Source organism: Vigna angularis, chromosome 8 (assembly GCF_016808095.1).
Source record: "Vigna angularis cultivar LongXiaoDou No.4 chromosome 8, ASM1680809v1, whole genome shotgun sequence".
NCBI classification, from domain to species: domain Eukaryota; kingdom Viridiplantae; phylum Streptophyta; class Magnoliopsida; order Fabales; family Fabaceae; genus Vigna; species Vigna angularis.
The window spans coordinates 22,932,634-22,949,937 of NC_068977.1; the positions used below are offsets into that span (position 1 = coordinate 22,932,634).

General features: G+C 34.5%; 1 protein-coding gene across 2 annotated transcripts; it reads right to left on the reverse strand.

The window, feature by feature from the left end:
- Positions 1-1,971: 1,971 nt before the first annotated feature.
- LOC108345777 (RNA-binding protein 1) lies at positions 1,972-16,746 on the reverse strand. 2 transcript variants are annotated; one of them, XM_017584526.2, is made up of 6 exons: positions 16,481-16,746; positions 14,397-14,545; positions 13,975-14,266; positions 13,799-13,860; positions 13,612-13,693; positions 1,972-2,358 (listed from the first exon to the last, which is right to left on the reverse strand). In XM_017584526.2, the coding sequence occupies exons 1-6, from the start codon at positions 16,557-16,559 to the stop codon at positions 2,255-2,257; spliced, it is 768 nt and encodes a 255-aa protein (XP_017440015.1). In that variant the 5' UTR covers positions 16,560-16,746; the 3' UTR covers positions 1,972-2,254. The 2 variants fall into 2 exon arrangements, with proteins under 2 accessions (XP_017440015.1, XP_017440014.1); XM_017584525.2 differs by having other exon boundaries at positions 13,975-14,269.
- Positions 16,747-17,304: the final 558 nt, after the last annotated feature.

Consider the following 17,304-nt stretch of genomic DNA (forward strand, 5'->3'; position numbering starts at 1 on the left):
TAGCTTTTTGAAAGAGATGTAATATTGTATCCATAATTTTCGTTAATCCTATTAAAATATTCCTATTCAAAGAATAATTTGCCTCAAAGTTACAATCCATCTAAATCCGTAATAAATGCATGCAGCCTATGGAAAAGTCTAATATTTAAATATATATATATATATATATATATATATATATATATATATATATATATATTGACCATAAAGAAAAATGCTAAACTTATGAAAGATTTTCACTTTGATTTATGTACGAAAAAAGTTGTTTCTAAAGTAATATTAATAATTAAGTGTAATAACACGTAATTATGTATGAAGAAAAATGAAAAAGATGTTTTCAACACCCTTTTTAAAAGAAAACAAAAGTTAGTAGGTTGTCTAAATTAAAGCATAATATAGTCAAGATCCAATGAATACATACTTAAGCTTTTCAAATTACAACATTTAATAATACTTAATTATGTGCCAATATAGGTCAGTGAAGACCATCATAATTCAGATTAGTTAGTAATAAGATATCTGACAATAAATTATTCAATTGTATCAGTATTAGACTTACAAAACAATTTCTTTGACTAAAATTTTCCATGAAAGTTTAATTAAAAAATATATCAACCACAAAATTGAATAAATTATTAAATTTATAAACAAATATAAGGAAACGAACATAATAGAATTTTTTGCAGAGAAAAATTGACACCATGATTGAGTCTAGTATCATTAACTCATAATTTCAAAAAAAATGTTTTGAAATGTAGAATTGGACACAAACCCAAATAAACGACAAGACTAGTTCATTCTTAGTACAAGTATTTATAATGAAGTTACATATACCAACAAAAGATAATTAATTTAGTTAACTTTATTTTTATTTTAAAGGATATTATGAATAAATCAAATTTATCTTTAGTGTTATTGACTTTTAAAATTTTATTTTCCCTATTTAATAAAAACACCCATACTCAGAATACTTTATAAAGATAAATAAAAAAAAAATCTAATAGTATACTAAAAATTGTAAAATATCTTATAGAAGATAAATAATTTCTTCCAAACTGTGTTATATTAAATACGGGTGAGAATGCTTCAGTAAAATAAAAGGAAAATGAAAAAGGCTTACCCTTAAAAGAATCAATGTTCTATTAATAGAAATGTAATTATGTTTGTTGAATCTGATTAGAAAGCATTCCCAATGTTAAATACTTTTATGGTCTTCTAACTTTTGAAGTGATGACCATAACTTGCTAATATTAGTTTAAAATATGTTTAGATAATTTTTTCTATTACTGGTTTATATTATATATATGTGTGTGTGTATAAACTACAATTATTAATAAAAATGATTATGTTTTAACATTTGTTCCTGCCCACATTATGTTATTGGTTTATTTTCAAAATTATCATTTTTTCTTTCAAAAAAGTGACTTCAAGATTTGTATTTTGGAAACTTTTTGAAACATTTTCCAAATTTTCAGGAACAATTTTCAGAACCAAATTTTTGAAATTGGATTTTGGGAACGAGTGACCACCAAAACCTACAAGCAGAGTCTAGCACATTTTCCATGGTCATTGATTTCGAATTACGATTGTCCTTTTTCTAACGAAGTAAAGCTTAATTAACTTCATTTCAAGGCATAAAATATCTAATGCTTACTTTCTCGGAAAAATGCAGTTTCTTTTGGCTATACTTGATTTGAACAATGCACAAATCCGAATGTTTTTCAGAAAGGTGTTCAGATGTGTTGATCAAATACTCGAAAGGCTTTTAACCAATTCAGGTTAAAAATATATAACCACGAACACGTTGTGATGTCTAAACTAGCTTGTGGTAAAAGGATTTTGTAGCAAAGATCAGTAGTTTAACACATTCCTACGCTAAAAAAGCTTTTGGAATAACCAACATTACATTACAGTCCACCCAATTTGCACACATCCCCAGTATGGTATGAAACGTAACAGGATGACCAATAACGTAACAGTAAACGCTACCATAGATCAGTTAATATACTAAATTTAACAAATAATGATACAGCAGAGTAATTGAATACATGTACTAAAAATCCAAATTTGTTAGACTTTTTCTAATTGAAATTGTACTCTGATCTCATCCTATAAATATTTTATGCATTTCAAATGCCCTAATATCCGGAGGGAACAAATAAAACGGCATATGGAGTATCTCCCCCAATACATGGTATAAAGAATCACCGACATTCAGATGAGCATAACACATAAATGGCCAATGAGAACAAGCTCATCTTTTACCTCGAGATGCAGGTCCACTTCTTGGACCAGGATACCGGGAAAACTGAAGCCGCAAGTGACTGGACTCAGGGTTGAGCTCATCAACTTTATAACCTGTACATCAACCATAATGTCAGTAAACACCAAGAAGTTTTTTCTGCACCAAAATATGTGAAGTCGCTAAGTATAAGAAACTGTTAGATTTCCCAACCAAGGGAGCACAGCACATGCCACTGTATTCTAGTTTTATTAATCTAATTTATTTTCGATTCTAGTCATTTATTTAGTATTCTTACAGAACTTAAATTTCCTTTAATCACTACAAGATGAACAAAAGCATTATACACAGTAGTTGACATAGGCTACATTGATCACACAATGCTGCTATACAAGTCTGTCAAAGACCAGACTTTTAAAATATTAATTACCATGAGATCTCTCAAAACAAGTTCATCAAATATACTTGGCTTTCTTCTTACGATTACAAACCATACAACTGCTCTACTCACAGGCTACTTTGTCGGCCTCTTTATGCGTTCGTCCAAACTAACTTCCAATTTTCTGCCCTCTCATACTAATCAATGCCACACCCCAAACCCAACCTCGTCCCCTTTCCAAGCCAATGGATCTCACATTACACATCTCCTACAAAGACCCCCACAGCCTGTAGATCATACCAGGTTAATCTTACCCCTCACCATGGTAATTAAACTGGTGAATTGACTCATTAACTCAGATGAGTTTAAGTATTTACACATGGATTCCGAGTTAATTTGGAAGCAAACTTGGTTTTGAAGTAGAATAGTAGAATCAAAGGTAGAATCGATAGACTCAGTCGAACTCGTGAGTGTGCTTCTGAGTTGGTGAGTTAGTCGAGAATTTTTTTTTATAAAACGAAGTCAATTTTAGGGCTGACTCACCATATTAGGGTTTTTGAATCATCTTCTTTCAAACAAGCCCATCTTCTTCCTTAGTCTCATACGATTGCAGTTCTTGCTCTGATGCTCTCTGTCTCTCATTTTCACGTTGCAAGCGATCGTCAGCCGCCATCACATTCCCAGTTACCATGGGTGGTGTCAGTTCATAGATAGCCCCTCACACCTCACGTCTACAGGTTCGCTATGTTTTATTTTTCATTTTGCATCCCTGCACCTCACGTTTTATGTCCAGTCACTCCTGATTTTACTTTTTATCAGCACTGTGACTAAAATTTTATCCTCTCCCCTTGTGACAAATAAGTGACCCTACACTTAGATAATTTTTTATTTCGGAATTTTGTAGTTAGCTGAAACTAAAGTAGGATGTTTGGTAATGGTTCAAATTCAATTGAGAACAATCCAAGTGCATCTTCATCTATTAAAAGTAGAAGTAAAATTGGTCTAGGGAACATATCAGATATTGGATAGAAACTTAAGACAGATATTAATGGTAATGGTAGAAAAGTTAAATGTAAAATTATTGCTCAAAGATTGTGAGTGGAGAAATATTTAGATTCAAGCATCATCTTGCCAGAAGTAGGGAGGATTTGAACCTTGTGCTTCTGTTTATGATGAAATAAAAAGTTTGATGATCAAAATAGTTTCAGAAGCATATAAATTCTTTTTTTCATGTGCAGTTACGAGTCAAGTTTACTAGACTCTCTTACGAGTTTACATAAATTCTCGAATTTGACAACCTTGTCCTTGACGAGAATTTTGTTCAATGGTTTGATAGCAGCCAACATTTAGGCACTACTGCTTTGATTGCTCATACTGGTAAATCAATAACATTTTTCACTGAACATCCTATGTACACACTCCTCAACAAAATGAGGCGGCTAAGCATAAAAGCATCTTATTAAGATAACTCTTCTCCTTCGTGGCAATCGTCCCTACCGCTTCTTATGAGATACAGCTCTCACAACGTTTTAATCACAAGACATCTTTTGTCATAAATAACCGAGTCCACATTCTTACATTTTTTCTCATACATATGTTCATGCAATCCCTCCTAATGAAGTTGATTCCAATTGCTTTGATCATAATTTAACTGCAGGTACAAACATTTGGCAAGGTACATTAAATGTCTTCTAGGACATTATATCACATAAAGGTTTTTGTTATTTCGCTCCTACCTTCAAAATATTTCATATTTATTTACGTCTCCCTTCTAGTCTTTATTATTTTGATAATTCTCATTCTTCTCACATAATGGTGTCTCCTGTCAACAAAAAGAGCCCTTACTTTTGTTCCACCTCCATCTGTTTCTCAAAGATGACCTTGTGGTTTCCCTAGATGCTTCCAAAGGAGAGACCCAAGTAGCAACCCGTTCAAACTTATCAAGGTCACTCACGATTAAAGTTGTCAAAATCAAGAGTTTACACAAAACTCGTGACAACCAAGTAAACTCAACTTATAAACTTAACTTGTAAACTCAGAGTTTACTTTACATGAAAAAAAAATTATATGAAAAACATCCTAATAAAAATAAGTTTACAAAATTATATAACTTCAAATATAAGTTCATATAAATATTATAAAAGATAAATTGAAATGTCAAAATGTTCAGGAAGATTACCTAATAATCTAATTTTTCACTACAAATAAAAAATTAAAAAAAAAAGCAGTGCAACAATTAAAAACAATTCGAAATTAAAAACAAAGAGTGCGAAACAGAGGGGCTGAGAAATTAAAAAGCAACAAAAACCCAAAAACTATTTTGACCAGGCGATTGTGAAACAGTGCCAATGTCCACGACAAACACATCAGCGACATACACAAGAAACAACGATGACGACCAGTGACAACGACCTTGGACAATAGTGATCACGACTGTGACAATAGCTGACATAGATTGCAAGCAACAACGCCAAAAACAATGATGGGCTTTGCAACTACGAGTGAGGCAAGAAGGTAATGCCCGATGGAGTTAAAAAGAAGGGGATTAAACACAAAAGCCCTAATCTTGTGAGTTCATATGCCTACGACTTGGTTTAAAAAACATTTCCATCGAACTCACTCACACACTTCTAAACACGCAATTTGATACAAGTTTACCAATTTTGCTACCGAGTTTACTGATTCCACACAAAAAACGAGTTTGCTTTCGAGTTGACTCAGAAGCGATGAGTGAGCATGTAAACTAGTCTGAGTTAACAAGTTAACCCGTGAGTTTGATAACCATGCTCACAACCTCATGACAGTAATGTACATGCTCTTGTGACAACTCGCGATGACAAGTTGACCATTCACTAGTGCTTTCTTCATAACAGGATTTGGGTCCGCCTACTTAAAATGATTCACCTATTTCTATGAGAAAACATATTTGACTCAACCCACCCCGCACTATATTAACCTTAGTTATCATTGCCCTTCTCCTTCATATTATGTTTGCCTTTATCCTTTGTCTTATGTTTTTATTCTTGATTCCTAACTCTATAAGTGAAGCATCGTCTCACCCAAAATGGATTATTGACCGCCATTGGCTTTACCAACACCACTCCACACCCCCCACCTCTCCCTTTGAAGTTGACCCAGATTGGACTAAAAATGGATAGAAGACTTGTGTGGTGCAAAGCATACCATTAAATTGCAAAATTACTTAGATACTTTCTCGTCGTTGATCCAAATAAATTTTGTCTAACTATTATTCTCTCTGGTTGTTGGTAGGAACTTGAGTATTTTAGGGTGCCCAAGTCCCATATCGAGTAGTCCAAGATGCATAATGGACTATTTATGGGTATGGTTCTCCCTTTAGCTTTTGAGGGAGGATTCCCAAAATGCTTGGATTTTTATCAATTGGTATAAGAGTTGGTTGTCAATGTCTCGAAAAGGGCCACATACAAAGTGTTATGACTAGTTAAGTAGGGTATTGAATGAAGTGTCATAGAGTGAAAGACGTCCAAATGTCAACAAAGGGCAGTGCTATAACGGGAACATGGGTATTATAGAGTGGTCAAATCCAAAATTGAGTAGTAAGAGATCCTCATTAGAGTATTTAAGTGTTTGGTTCTATTGAGAGTGGGTTCCCAAATGGTTAGGACTTATCACTTGTCATTTATCATTGGCAGCTATTCTGATCTAATATTAAGAACTCTTTTGGATAGGCCACTTTTGGATTGTGGTACAAAATTCAATTTGATTCATAGTGAACTTGACCACTTTGTCTTCCATCCCCATTCACCTCAGGGAAACTTTATCTCATTGTTTGTGGATGATATTGAAATTACAACAATGACCAAAACGAATTATAAGCCTCAAGTAGTACCCTCTCTTACTACTTCCAAAGTAAAACTTGGAACTTTCGATACTTGTTTGTGTATAGAAGTTGCAGAATCCAAGAATGTCTCAATAATCTTAAAGAGGAAGCCTGCTCTTGATGTCAAAGAAACTAGCTATCAAGTGTGAAATCATTGGAGATTCTCATGGATTCTAAGTTCAAATTACTAACTGTTGGAAGTCTCACATCGACTAGAGATAAGATCAATTTATAATATAAAGTGGATGCAAAGCTCACCTTACAAGCCGGTTTTGTGAGGTTGAATTAGGCTTAAAATCTACTTTTTAACATGGTATCAGAGCTATGGTTAGAGCTTATCCTAGCAATATTTATTATTTGTTAAGCGTATTGTTCCACCCGCTATCGAGCCACCCATTAATGTCTACTCTCACATTCGAGATGTATATACCTCGACGTGAGGGGGTGTGTTGGAAGTCTCACATCGACTAGAGTTAAGGCCAATTTATAATATATAAGTGCTCACCTTATGAGCCAGTTTTTGTGAGATTGAGTTAGGCTTATAGTCCACTTCTTAACATGTTAGAATCTTTTTAGCTGTATTATTTCTATTAAAGTCTTTGCTTTTATTAATTAAATTTCTTCCTTATTTAGGAGATTATAATTATCAGGTATGATTAGGATATCCCTGAAATATAAGGATTCTTTCTTTAAGAGCTATTATACTTCCCAAAATAGCTTTCTAGCATTGTATACATGGATTTGTAATCTCAGCATAATAATATATACGTTTTACCCTAAATTATGAGATGGCATCAGAGCTCTCAACATTTGGGAGCCGCCTCTAACTGTGCACTAAAACCCTAGCTGGCAGCCTTCATTGCTGCCACTCTCCCTTTCAAAAACAACCTTCATTGTTGTTGCCAACACAACTCTACACCATAGCCTTCATTGCTACAGTTTGCTTTCTTTTGTAGTGCTTTTTCTTTCAAATCTCTTCTCAGTGCATTACCATCGTTCTGTTGCTTGAACATGGCAGACCACACTACTGAAGTGGTGCCTATCGCATCACAAACCAATCAAGAACAACTCCAAAACCTCAACACTGCCTACCACTTAAATGGAACAAATTATCTGAAATGGGCCCAACTTGTTCGCAAAACTTTAAAAGGTAAAGGGAAAGTTTATCTCTTTTGGACTTAATACCTCAGATAAACACCCTAACCCATATTGGATACTAGATTCTGGGGCTATAGACCATATGACACCCTTATCTAACACTTTCTCCTCTTACACCCCTTGCCCTAGCAACAAGAAAATATCCATAGCTAATGGCTCTCTAATGACTGCAGCAGGTCAAGGAGATGTTCAAATAAGCCCATCTATCACCCTTAAAAATGTCCTTCATATTCCTAAATTATTTGTTAGTTTAGTCTCCATTAAAAAACTCATACACGATCTCTCATGCAATGTTATTATTTCTAACAATGATTGTATCATACAAAACCAACAATCGAGGAGGACGATTGAACATGCTAGAAGTAAACTTGATCCTAGAGCCTAAAAATGTGTTTTCATAGGTTACTCATCTACACAAAAGGGATATAAATGCTATCACCCACCATCCAAAAAATTGTCTTGTGATGTCACCTTTTTAGCACAAAAGTTACTTCTATAAAGATCATCTTCAGGAGGAGACTACAACAAATGAAGATGATATCCTTATGCTTCCTGACTTGAGCTTAGGACCAGAAATAAGGACTAAAAGTGTAACAGCTGAGAAGGAACTCACTAAATTCACTCAAGATGGGGCTAATGTAAGATTTGGTAAAAATCTGGTTTATACAAGGAAGACAAAGACCATTCCAGAGTCTATCCATGTTCAACCATCCAACCCAACATTACATGAGGTAACTATCCCTAATCCTTTAATCTCCAATGCATCAATTTGACGTTAAAAATTGCTTCCTTCATGGAGAAATTGAAGAGGAGATTTACATGGAATTGCCCCCTGGATATGAGGGAAAAACAGCTGCCAACACTGTTTGCAAGCTAAAAAAGGCATTGTATGGGTTGAAACATTCACCAAGAGCATGGTTTGGAAGGTTTACTAAAGTTATGATAGGTCTGGGCTTTAAACAAAGTCAAGGAGACCACAATTTGTTCATTAAACACTCTAAATCATGGAGGGTTACAGTGCTATTGGTTTATGTAGATGATATTATAGTAACAAGTGATGATGAGAAGCAGCAACAACTTAGGCCAACATCTAGCCAAGGAATTTGAAATCAAGACCTCGGAAAAATTGAAGTATTTCTTAGGGATTGAAGTGGCCCATTCTAAAAAGGGAATATTTATATCTCAGCAAAAATACATCACAAATTTGTTGAAAGAAACAGGGAAGACAGCATGCAAGCCTTCGAGTACACCAATTGATCCAAACATGAAGTTGGGGAATGCAGAAGAAGGTACTGCAGTTGACAAGGAAATGTATCAGAGGTTAGTTGGTAGACTGATTTATTTATCTCACACTAGGCCTAATGTTGCATTTGTTGTAAGCCTTGTTAGCTAGTTCATGCACCAACCTAAGGAGGTTCACTTACAAGCCGCACTAAGAATTGTGCAATATTTGAAGGGAATCCCATACAGGGGAATATTGTTTGAACGAAATAGGAATGTAAGTGTGGAAGTATATATTGATGCAGACTATGCAGGGTCAATTGTGGACAGGAGGTCAACTACAGGGTATTGCACTTTCCTTGACGGAAATCTTGTGACTTGGAAGAGTAAAAAACAAAATGTGGTAACCAGATCCTATGCTGAAGCAGAATTCAGGGCAATGGCACAAGGGATATGTGAACTACTATGGTTAAAGATCATCTTGGAAGACTTAAGAATAAAGTCAGATGAATCAATGAGACTTTATTGTGATAACAAATTTGATATTAACATAGCTCATAATCTAGTGCAGCATGATAGAACCAAACACATCGAGAACAACAGACATTTTATCAAAGAAAAATTAGATAGTGGTCTAATTTGTACTCCATATGTCTCTTCACAAGACAACCTTGTAGATATTCTAACATAGGGGTTGAACAGTAACAACTTGAAAAGTATTGTTTCCAAGCTGGGAATGGAAAATACCTATTCACCAGCTTGAGGGGGAGTGTTAGAATCTTTTTAGCTGTATTATTTCCATTAAAGTCTTTGCTTTTATTAATTATATTTCTTCCTTATATAGGAGATTATAATTATCAGGTATGACTAGGATATCCCTGAAATATAGGGATTCTTTCTTTAGGAGCTATTATTATACTTCCTAAAATAGCTTTCTAGCATTGTATATATGGATATGTAATCTCAGCATAATAATATATATGTTTTACCTTAAATTATGAGAATAACCAATTAGGGGGAACCCTTGTCGAATCCTTGGAAAATATATGGGTTGGTTGGTCAACTATACTATCTGATGGTTACTCATCCAAATATTTCATTTTATGAATGTGGTGAGCCAATTATCGAACTCTCCTTGCCCAAACCATTGGGATATAGCATAAACTATTACTCAATACAACGTATTCAATCCAATGTCATGTTCTCTATTTTAACGCCTACTAAAAATTCCCTTGGTCTCATCTATTGGAGTTCTTACACTAGTAGTTGTCATACCCAAGGTAGTCAAAATCGAGATCTTACTCAAGATTAGAAAGGGAAGTATAGATCGTAAATCGGAAGATTGCAACATGAATCGTAAGATCCTACAAATTTTATGAAATTGATATTCACACAAAATCATTATATGTCATCCTAAAAACAAAGAGAAAGATATATTGAATTGAAGTGAGACTGAATGGAATTTGGAAGTTGAATTAAAATAGCTGAAAGAAGAGTGGGAATTTGTGTTTTAGAAAGGGAGAAGCGCAGTCTAAACACATTCTAATGCAGGAAGAGCGGAAATGCCCGTTTTCAGTGTGCAATGACAATTTTCCTCACTTACAGAAGAGGGGTCACTGTTTTCTAACTTTTCAGTGTGCAGTGGCAGATTTCCTCACTTATGGAAGAGAAGGAGTCACCTTTTATTACTTTCAGTCCAGCAGAAGTTTATTGTTGTTGAAGTATAATGTCTTTATTATTATTAATATTTATGTTAGGGTTTTGTTAGGGACTTCTTGCCCTTTTACTTTTCAGAACTATCGTCTCCTATAAATACAGTAGTAAGTTGTATAAGGTTTTCTTAGTGAAAAATAAGACTTTTCATCTTCTCTCAACTCTTCAAGTTGGTATCAAGAGCCAGTCTATCGTCAACGACATCGTCCCTATGTCATTTTCGTCGTTCGCTCTGCTGTCCGCCGCCGCCATCAAACGTCACTCTCTCCGGCGAAGTCAACTCGTAATCCTTATCCTGTTTATAATAATTTGAGTTATCATCGTTTGTCTCCTCCATATTTCTCCTTTGTTTCCTCCTTATCTTCCTTTAAGGTTCCTAATAATGTTCATGAGGCACTTGGTCATCCTGGATGGCAACAAGCCATGATTGATGAAATGCAGGCACTTGAAACCATGTGGCACTTAGGACCTAGTCCCTCTTCCTCCTTGTAAGAAGCCTGTTGGTTGTAGATGGGTCTATGCTATAAAAGGTTGGACCTACTGGTGCAATCGATCGTCTCAAAGCTCGTCTAGTAGCTAAGGGATATATACTCAAGTCTATGACCTCGATTATTGTTATGCCTTTTCCCCTGTGGCTAAAACCAATATTGTTCATATTTTGCTTGTTATGACTGCCATTCGTCAAGGGCCCCTTTACCAGTTGGACATTAAAAATGTCTTTCTTCATGATGATCTAGAAGAAGAGATATTCATGGAACAACCTCCTGGGTTTGTTGCTCAGGGGTAGTCTAGGTTAGTTTCTAAATTACATCGTTCCCTCTATGGCTTGAAGTAATCACCTTGAGCTTGATTTGGTAAATTTAGTCGGGTTGTGCAGAATTTTGGATTGAAACGATGTGAGATGGATCATTCAGTATTTTTTGGTCACTCTTCTCCTGAAAAATGTGTTTATCTTATGGTTTATGTTGATGATATTGTCATTACAAGAAATGACGTCACTGGAAGTGCTCAATTAAAGAATCATTTGTTCAACCACTTTCAGACCAAAGATCTGAGTCGACTAAAATATTTCCTTGGTATTGAAGCGGCACAATCAAAAGGTGCCATCATTTCACAAAGAAAATATGCTCTTGATATTTTGGAGGAAACAGGCCTGACAAATTGTAATCACATTGATAATCCTATGGACTCAAATCAAAAGTTAATGAGAAACCAAGGTGAAGGCTCATTGGAAAACTCATCTCTCTTACCATAACAAGACCTCATCTTTCTTATTCGGTGGGAATTGAGTCAATTTATGCAAAATCCACATGTTGATCATTGGAATGCAATGATTTGCATTCTCAGATATGTAAAAGAGAACCCAGGACAGGGATTGTTGTATGAGGACAAGGGAAGCACTCAAGTTGAAGGATATTGTGATGCAGACTCGGTTGGTTGTCCAATTGACAGAAGATCTACCATAGGATAGTGTTTTACTTAGAGGAAACCTTATATCTTGGAAATGTAAGAAACAAAGTGTTGTTGCTCAATCTAGTGTTGAAGCTGAGTATCAGTCTATGGCTCTAACTACATGCGAACTTGTGTGGATTAGACAACTCCTTTAAGAGTTGAAATTTTGTGAAAATGAGTAGATGAAGTTGTATTGTAACAATCAAGCCGCCCTTCACATTGCCTCCAATCCAGTGTTTCATGAAAGAACAAAACACATAGAGATTGACTATCATTTTATTAGAGAGAAGTTGTTGTCAAAGGATCTTATTACTGTGTTTGTCAACTCTAATGAAAAACTCGCAGACATTCTGACCAAATCTCTAAGGGGGCTTACGATTCAATTTATATGTTCCAAGCTTGGTGCATATGATCTATATGCTCCATCTTGACGGGGAGTGTTGAAATGAAATGTCTTTATTATTAATATTTATGTAAGGGGTTTTACTTTTAGGGTTTTGTTAGGGGCTTCCCACTCTTTTACTTTTTAGAACTACTATCTCCTATAAATACAATAGTAAGTTGTATCAGATTTACTAAGTGAAATAAGGCTTTTTAGCTTCTCTCAACTCCCTCTAATCTTGTCTTTCATGAGAGGACCAAACATATTGAGGTGATTGTCATTTCATGTGAGAAAAATTGGAGCCAGAGACATCACTAGATTGTTTTCGACTCTAGTGAATAGTTGGTTAACATATTCACCAAGTCCTTTAACAATCCTTTAAGAAGACCAAGGATTGTTTATATTTGCAAGATGTTGGGCACATATGTGACCTAAATGCTTCAGCTTTTAGGGGGTGTTATAATGCAAATCTTGTCACAAAAAGTATCTAGATTATATATTTATTATTAAGAACGTTTTATTTATTCCCATATATATGATAAGAGGATACGAAATCTCTATTTATTGTGTTGATTCCATTTTTTTCAATATAAATTAAGCATCTGTGTTGTCTAAAAAACATGAGGTTTCAGCTCAATGTCTCCCTCCTTCCTATAGCTTAACCAAAAGAAAATAATGAAAGATAGAAACTACTCCCAAGAGGTAATCAAATAATTATAAAATATTCTAACATGCAATAATGTTGAGATATTTTATAGATTTTCTAACAGCTTTATCATTGGGAACATGGTCCCAACCATAGCCATTAGTTCAAAATATTTAAACATGCAAAGGCAGTGTTTGACATGTGCGTAGAATAGGATAAAATATGACATATGGATTGTCTTTAGTGCGTTTTGATATAAGCATAACAAGAAATGAGGTTCAAATTCAGTTCCACAAAAGAAGAAGGCATTTTAAATATAAATCAGAACAACATAAGATCCAAGCGTGGATGACATTTTGGTTTCGCTAGGGGCTGGAACAAACAAGAATAGAGCAGAATGTTCACATCTGATTCTATTTGCACAATAAATTCTGCCTGAATGCTCTGTAATTCATAGCAATCATCAACATTTCATCTCATTTTAAAATGATGCAGGCATGTAATTTACAAAACCAAAACATAATTTACTTATATATCAGAAGGTAATTGTAAATGATACCTTGCAAGGCACTCATAGCAGTTGCTGCACAAGCTGGATTTGCAAAGTCCACAAAACAAAGGATTAAAGGGTCTCCACCCCGCTGCATTGAACAGCCATTTCACCACAAAGAGGATGCAAATTTTTACCAATAAACTAAATAACCAAAAGATGACAAGCAAGCATCTGTTGCAAACAGTGCACTTACATGTTTGGATTCTTTGCTCACAAGTCTCACTTCTCTATACCCAACAAAGGGGCGGAAGATATCTAAGGTGATGTCAAGGAATTTGAATAACAGAACTAAAATCAATGTAACTCTGGAAATAAATGAAAAGCAAGAAGATGAAAATCCCAAGCATTGCATTAGAATAAAAGGGATACGAGCCACTTCTCTTCTTGTACTATCAGATGGGAGACCTTCAACATACAAAGTGCTAGAAGCATCTGGAGGTAGAGGTACCGTCTCAGGTCCAGGCCTGGAAACAGCATCTACAGGTAGCTGACCACCATAATTAACACCCCGTCCATTTGGTGCTAGATCTGGACCACCACCCCCATGACGCCCCAAAACAGCAGGATCAGCTAGTGAATGGCCAGGTAATCCCCCACCACCACCCCTAGCCAACCCAATACCACCAACTGTACTGGCTTCCCCAGAGGCAAATGAAGAAAGCTGCTGTATAAACAAACAGGATGCATGAGTCTCGTAAGCAAACAGTGAAACACCCAAAAAAAGCAGTAGTGAAAGTGCCAAAAAGCCAACACTGAAATATTTAAGAAAACACAGCAAGATGAAGTGTTACCCCACTCTGAAGGTAGCGGTCATAAGCAGTTCCAATTGTTTTTGTGTCCTTTATCATTCGGTGAACAGTACCAGTACCAGTACGGTCATCATCACGAGCAATATAATTATGAATCTCATTACCTGAAGACAGACCAGAAGCTGGCATATCTGAAATGAAAAAATAAAATAATAACATTAAAAAAATATAATTGATACAAATCAATTCTATAGCAAAGAGCACTAAAGCTGTAAACACCATATTGAAAAATCCCCATCATATATGACTCCTATTCATACACTGGCACTGCAATAGACTGAATAGAATAGAAGAATGTCCATTTTTTGGTGCAGCTTTATGAAACCCAAATTATGGTTTGCTGACACAGCAGAAAGATAGCATTACTTGCCAACTCATGCACCATCAGAATATCAAGATCCAACATATTAAAAGGAACTAATAAAGCAAAAATGGCATAGACAGAAAATGTTTTAAAAAGAACTAGACAAAAAGACGGAAAATGTACCCACAACACAAGCTTTCATGAACTAAACTTTCTGGACCTAATAAGCCTAACTGTACATAATAAAATAAAATTAACTAATCCACTAATCAGCATATCTAAACCAACGGAAAGAAAAAATAGTATAGCAATAAATTTAATTAAAAGGACACTAGAAGAAAACAATTTGAAAAAAGATCAACAATGTAACCAGGATAATAGGAACCACATTCATTCAAATATCTCTTATCAGAAGATGGAAATAGACAAATACACTTCTTCCCCTTCCAATGAAAGAGAACGTGTTCTTTCTAGGTATACTACATGAGGCTCCCCTGTCAACTTACCACAATGGTGATCAAGATAAAACTCACAAAGCCAGGGTGCCAAAAGTAGGAAAAGTGGAAAAACCAAGAAAAACTGCAATGACAAATTCAAGAGAGAGGACAGGAATTTGAGGTTTCAAAGTTGAATTCACAAGAGCTAGACAATAAAAAAACACCAGTAGTAAATGGAAATGCAATCGTTGCTCTATAAGGTTGGATTTTCTATTTTTTTAAATGAACTGAAATATGTGGATTGACAAAATTTTGATCAGAAAATAATGTAAAAATGGAAGATTGAAGACAAAATTAGCGAGTTTACAATTATAAATATGTAGGGAAATGAGAGAAAAGGTGAATGTGTATGAGTGGGTGTGTGATACAGCTCTCTCAAAGATCAATGCGGCAATGCAAAGGGAAACTTCTTCACGGTGGATACAATGAGAACTGACAGCATGGAGAAAAACTGAATGGGAGAACAATTAAAATGAAATCCAGGTGGCTTATATTATATCTACAATACGTAAAGTAACTCACTTGCAACTAAATTTGTAATTACTAACTATTTATTTAATATATAACTTTCCTTTTATTCGACAATTGAGATTTTGTCAAATGATAGTATCATGCAACCTTACAATCACTCCTGATTAAGGTCAACAAACATAAATTTTATTGTGCAATTTATTAATGAACAAAAGTATTATCCACCCCTCCCCCCAAAACCAATCCAAAACTTTGTAGCAAAGGAAACAGACACAAAAATAAAAAGAGAGGCGTCAACTTAATTGGGCTCTCCGATATCTTAAACAAAAAGGAAATCCAAATAAACAGTATCCCAGACCTAAATTGAATTCTCACCCCAAGTATAAACCCTATGCAATGCCTAAAGTCCAAAAGGCGTTTGTTTTTCTACATTAACAAAACCTTAACAAATTCTACACAAGAAGAATAGATCGATTGTCTTCCAACAAAAACACCAGGATCCGAACACAAGTTAACAAACACCCCCACAAATTAACGAAAAGACCCAAGAAAGACAGGCACCATTAAACCTCAACAGAACCATTTCAAACGCAGCCCTAATAAGCGAGAAAATTAGCACCGTTTAACGCGCAAGAAAATTGGCACTTAACGCCCAAATAAATTGTGACAACCAACAACAAATAATTTACAAACGAAACAGAAAATTGCAAACTTTCACAACAATTCAAGAGAAAGTGGGCAAATTGCACAAAAGAGAACCAAAAGACGAAGAAAATCGAGAAAAAAGAAAAAACCATATTCCGAACGCGGTCGCTTGAGCATGCCGGAGTGGGGGAGAAGCGCCTGTTGCCGATTCCAATAGCCGTCCGTCATGGCCGAAGAATCCCTAATTTTTGAAAGATGGATATTTGGGGAATGGCGGAAACCCTAATCGTAGGTGTAGTTTGCGTGTTGCTGCTGTTGTTGTAGAAAACTGAGTCAGTTTGATCTGTGTGATGATGGGACTAACTAAGGACTGAGGAACTTCACTGCACTAAGTTGGGCAAATGGAAAATAAGTGTTTTTCTAATTATATCCGTGCGTTTTGTTTTAATTGGAGATGACGCAAGGTTTAATCCTCTTAATTTAATAAAAAACAATTATAAATATTTTATTGCGAGCCAGTATTAAAAATAATTTAAATTTATATAAAAAAATTAAAATTCATTATAAGTATTTTATAGCGTAAAATTGAATAGTAAATTGTTGTTAATTTATTATATTTAACTTATTTACATATTTTGAAAAACAATAATTAATAATTTCACATGTTTAGAAAACAATAAATCGAATATTCTATTTTGATATATGAAAATAAAATAAATTTTACAAATTTAAAATTATTTAATAATAAATTATTCATATATATATATATATATATATATATATATATATATATATATATATATATATATATATATATATATATATATGTGTGTGTGTGTGTTTGTGTCTAAGAGTATTTATTCATATCTATATTTATATATAAAGGGAATTCTCATTTTCTGTGTCCAGTTTTATATTTTAATTTTATCTTTTAAGTAATTTATTTAAATTAAAATAACTATTTTTTAAGTAG

Bases quoted from the DNA above. Each gene is read 5' to 3' on its own strand.
- LOC108345777 (XM_017584525.2), bottom strand. From the start codon at position 16,559: ATGACGGACGGCTATTGGAATCGGCAACAGGCGCTTCTCCCCCACTCC. The intron at 14,270-14,396 runs GTAACACTTCAT...TTGTTTATACAG, and splicing joins ACCGCTACCTTCAGAGTGGG to CAGCTTTCTTCATTTGCCTC. The intron at 13,694-13,798 runs GTAAGTGCACTG...TGTTCAATGCAG, and splicing joins TGAGCAAAGAATCCAAACAT to CGGGGTGGAGACCCTTTAAT.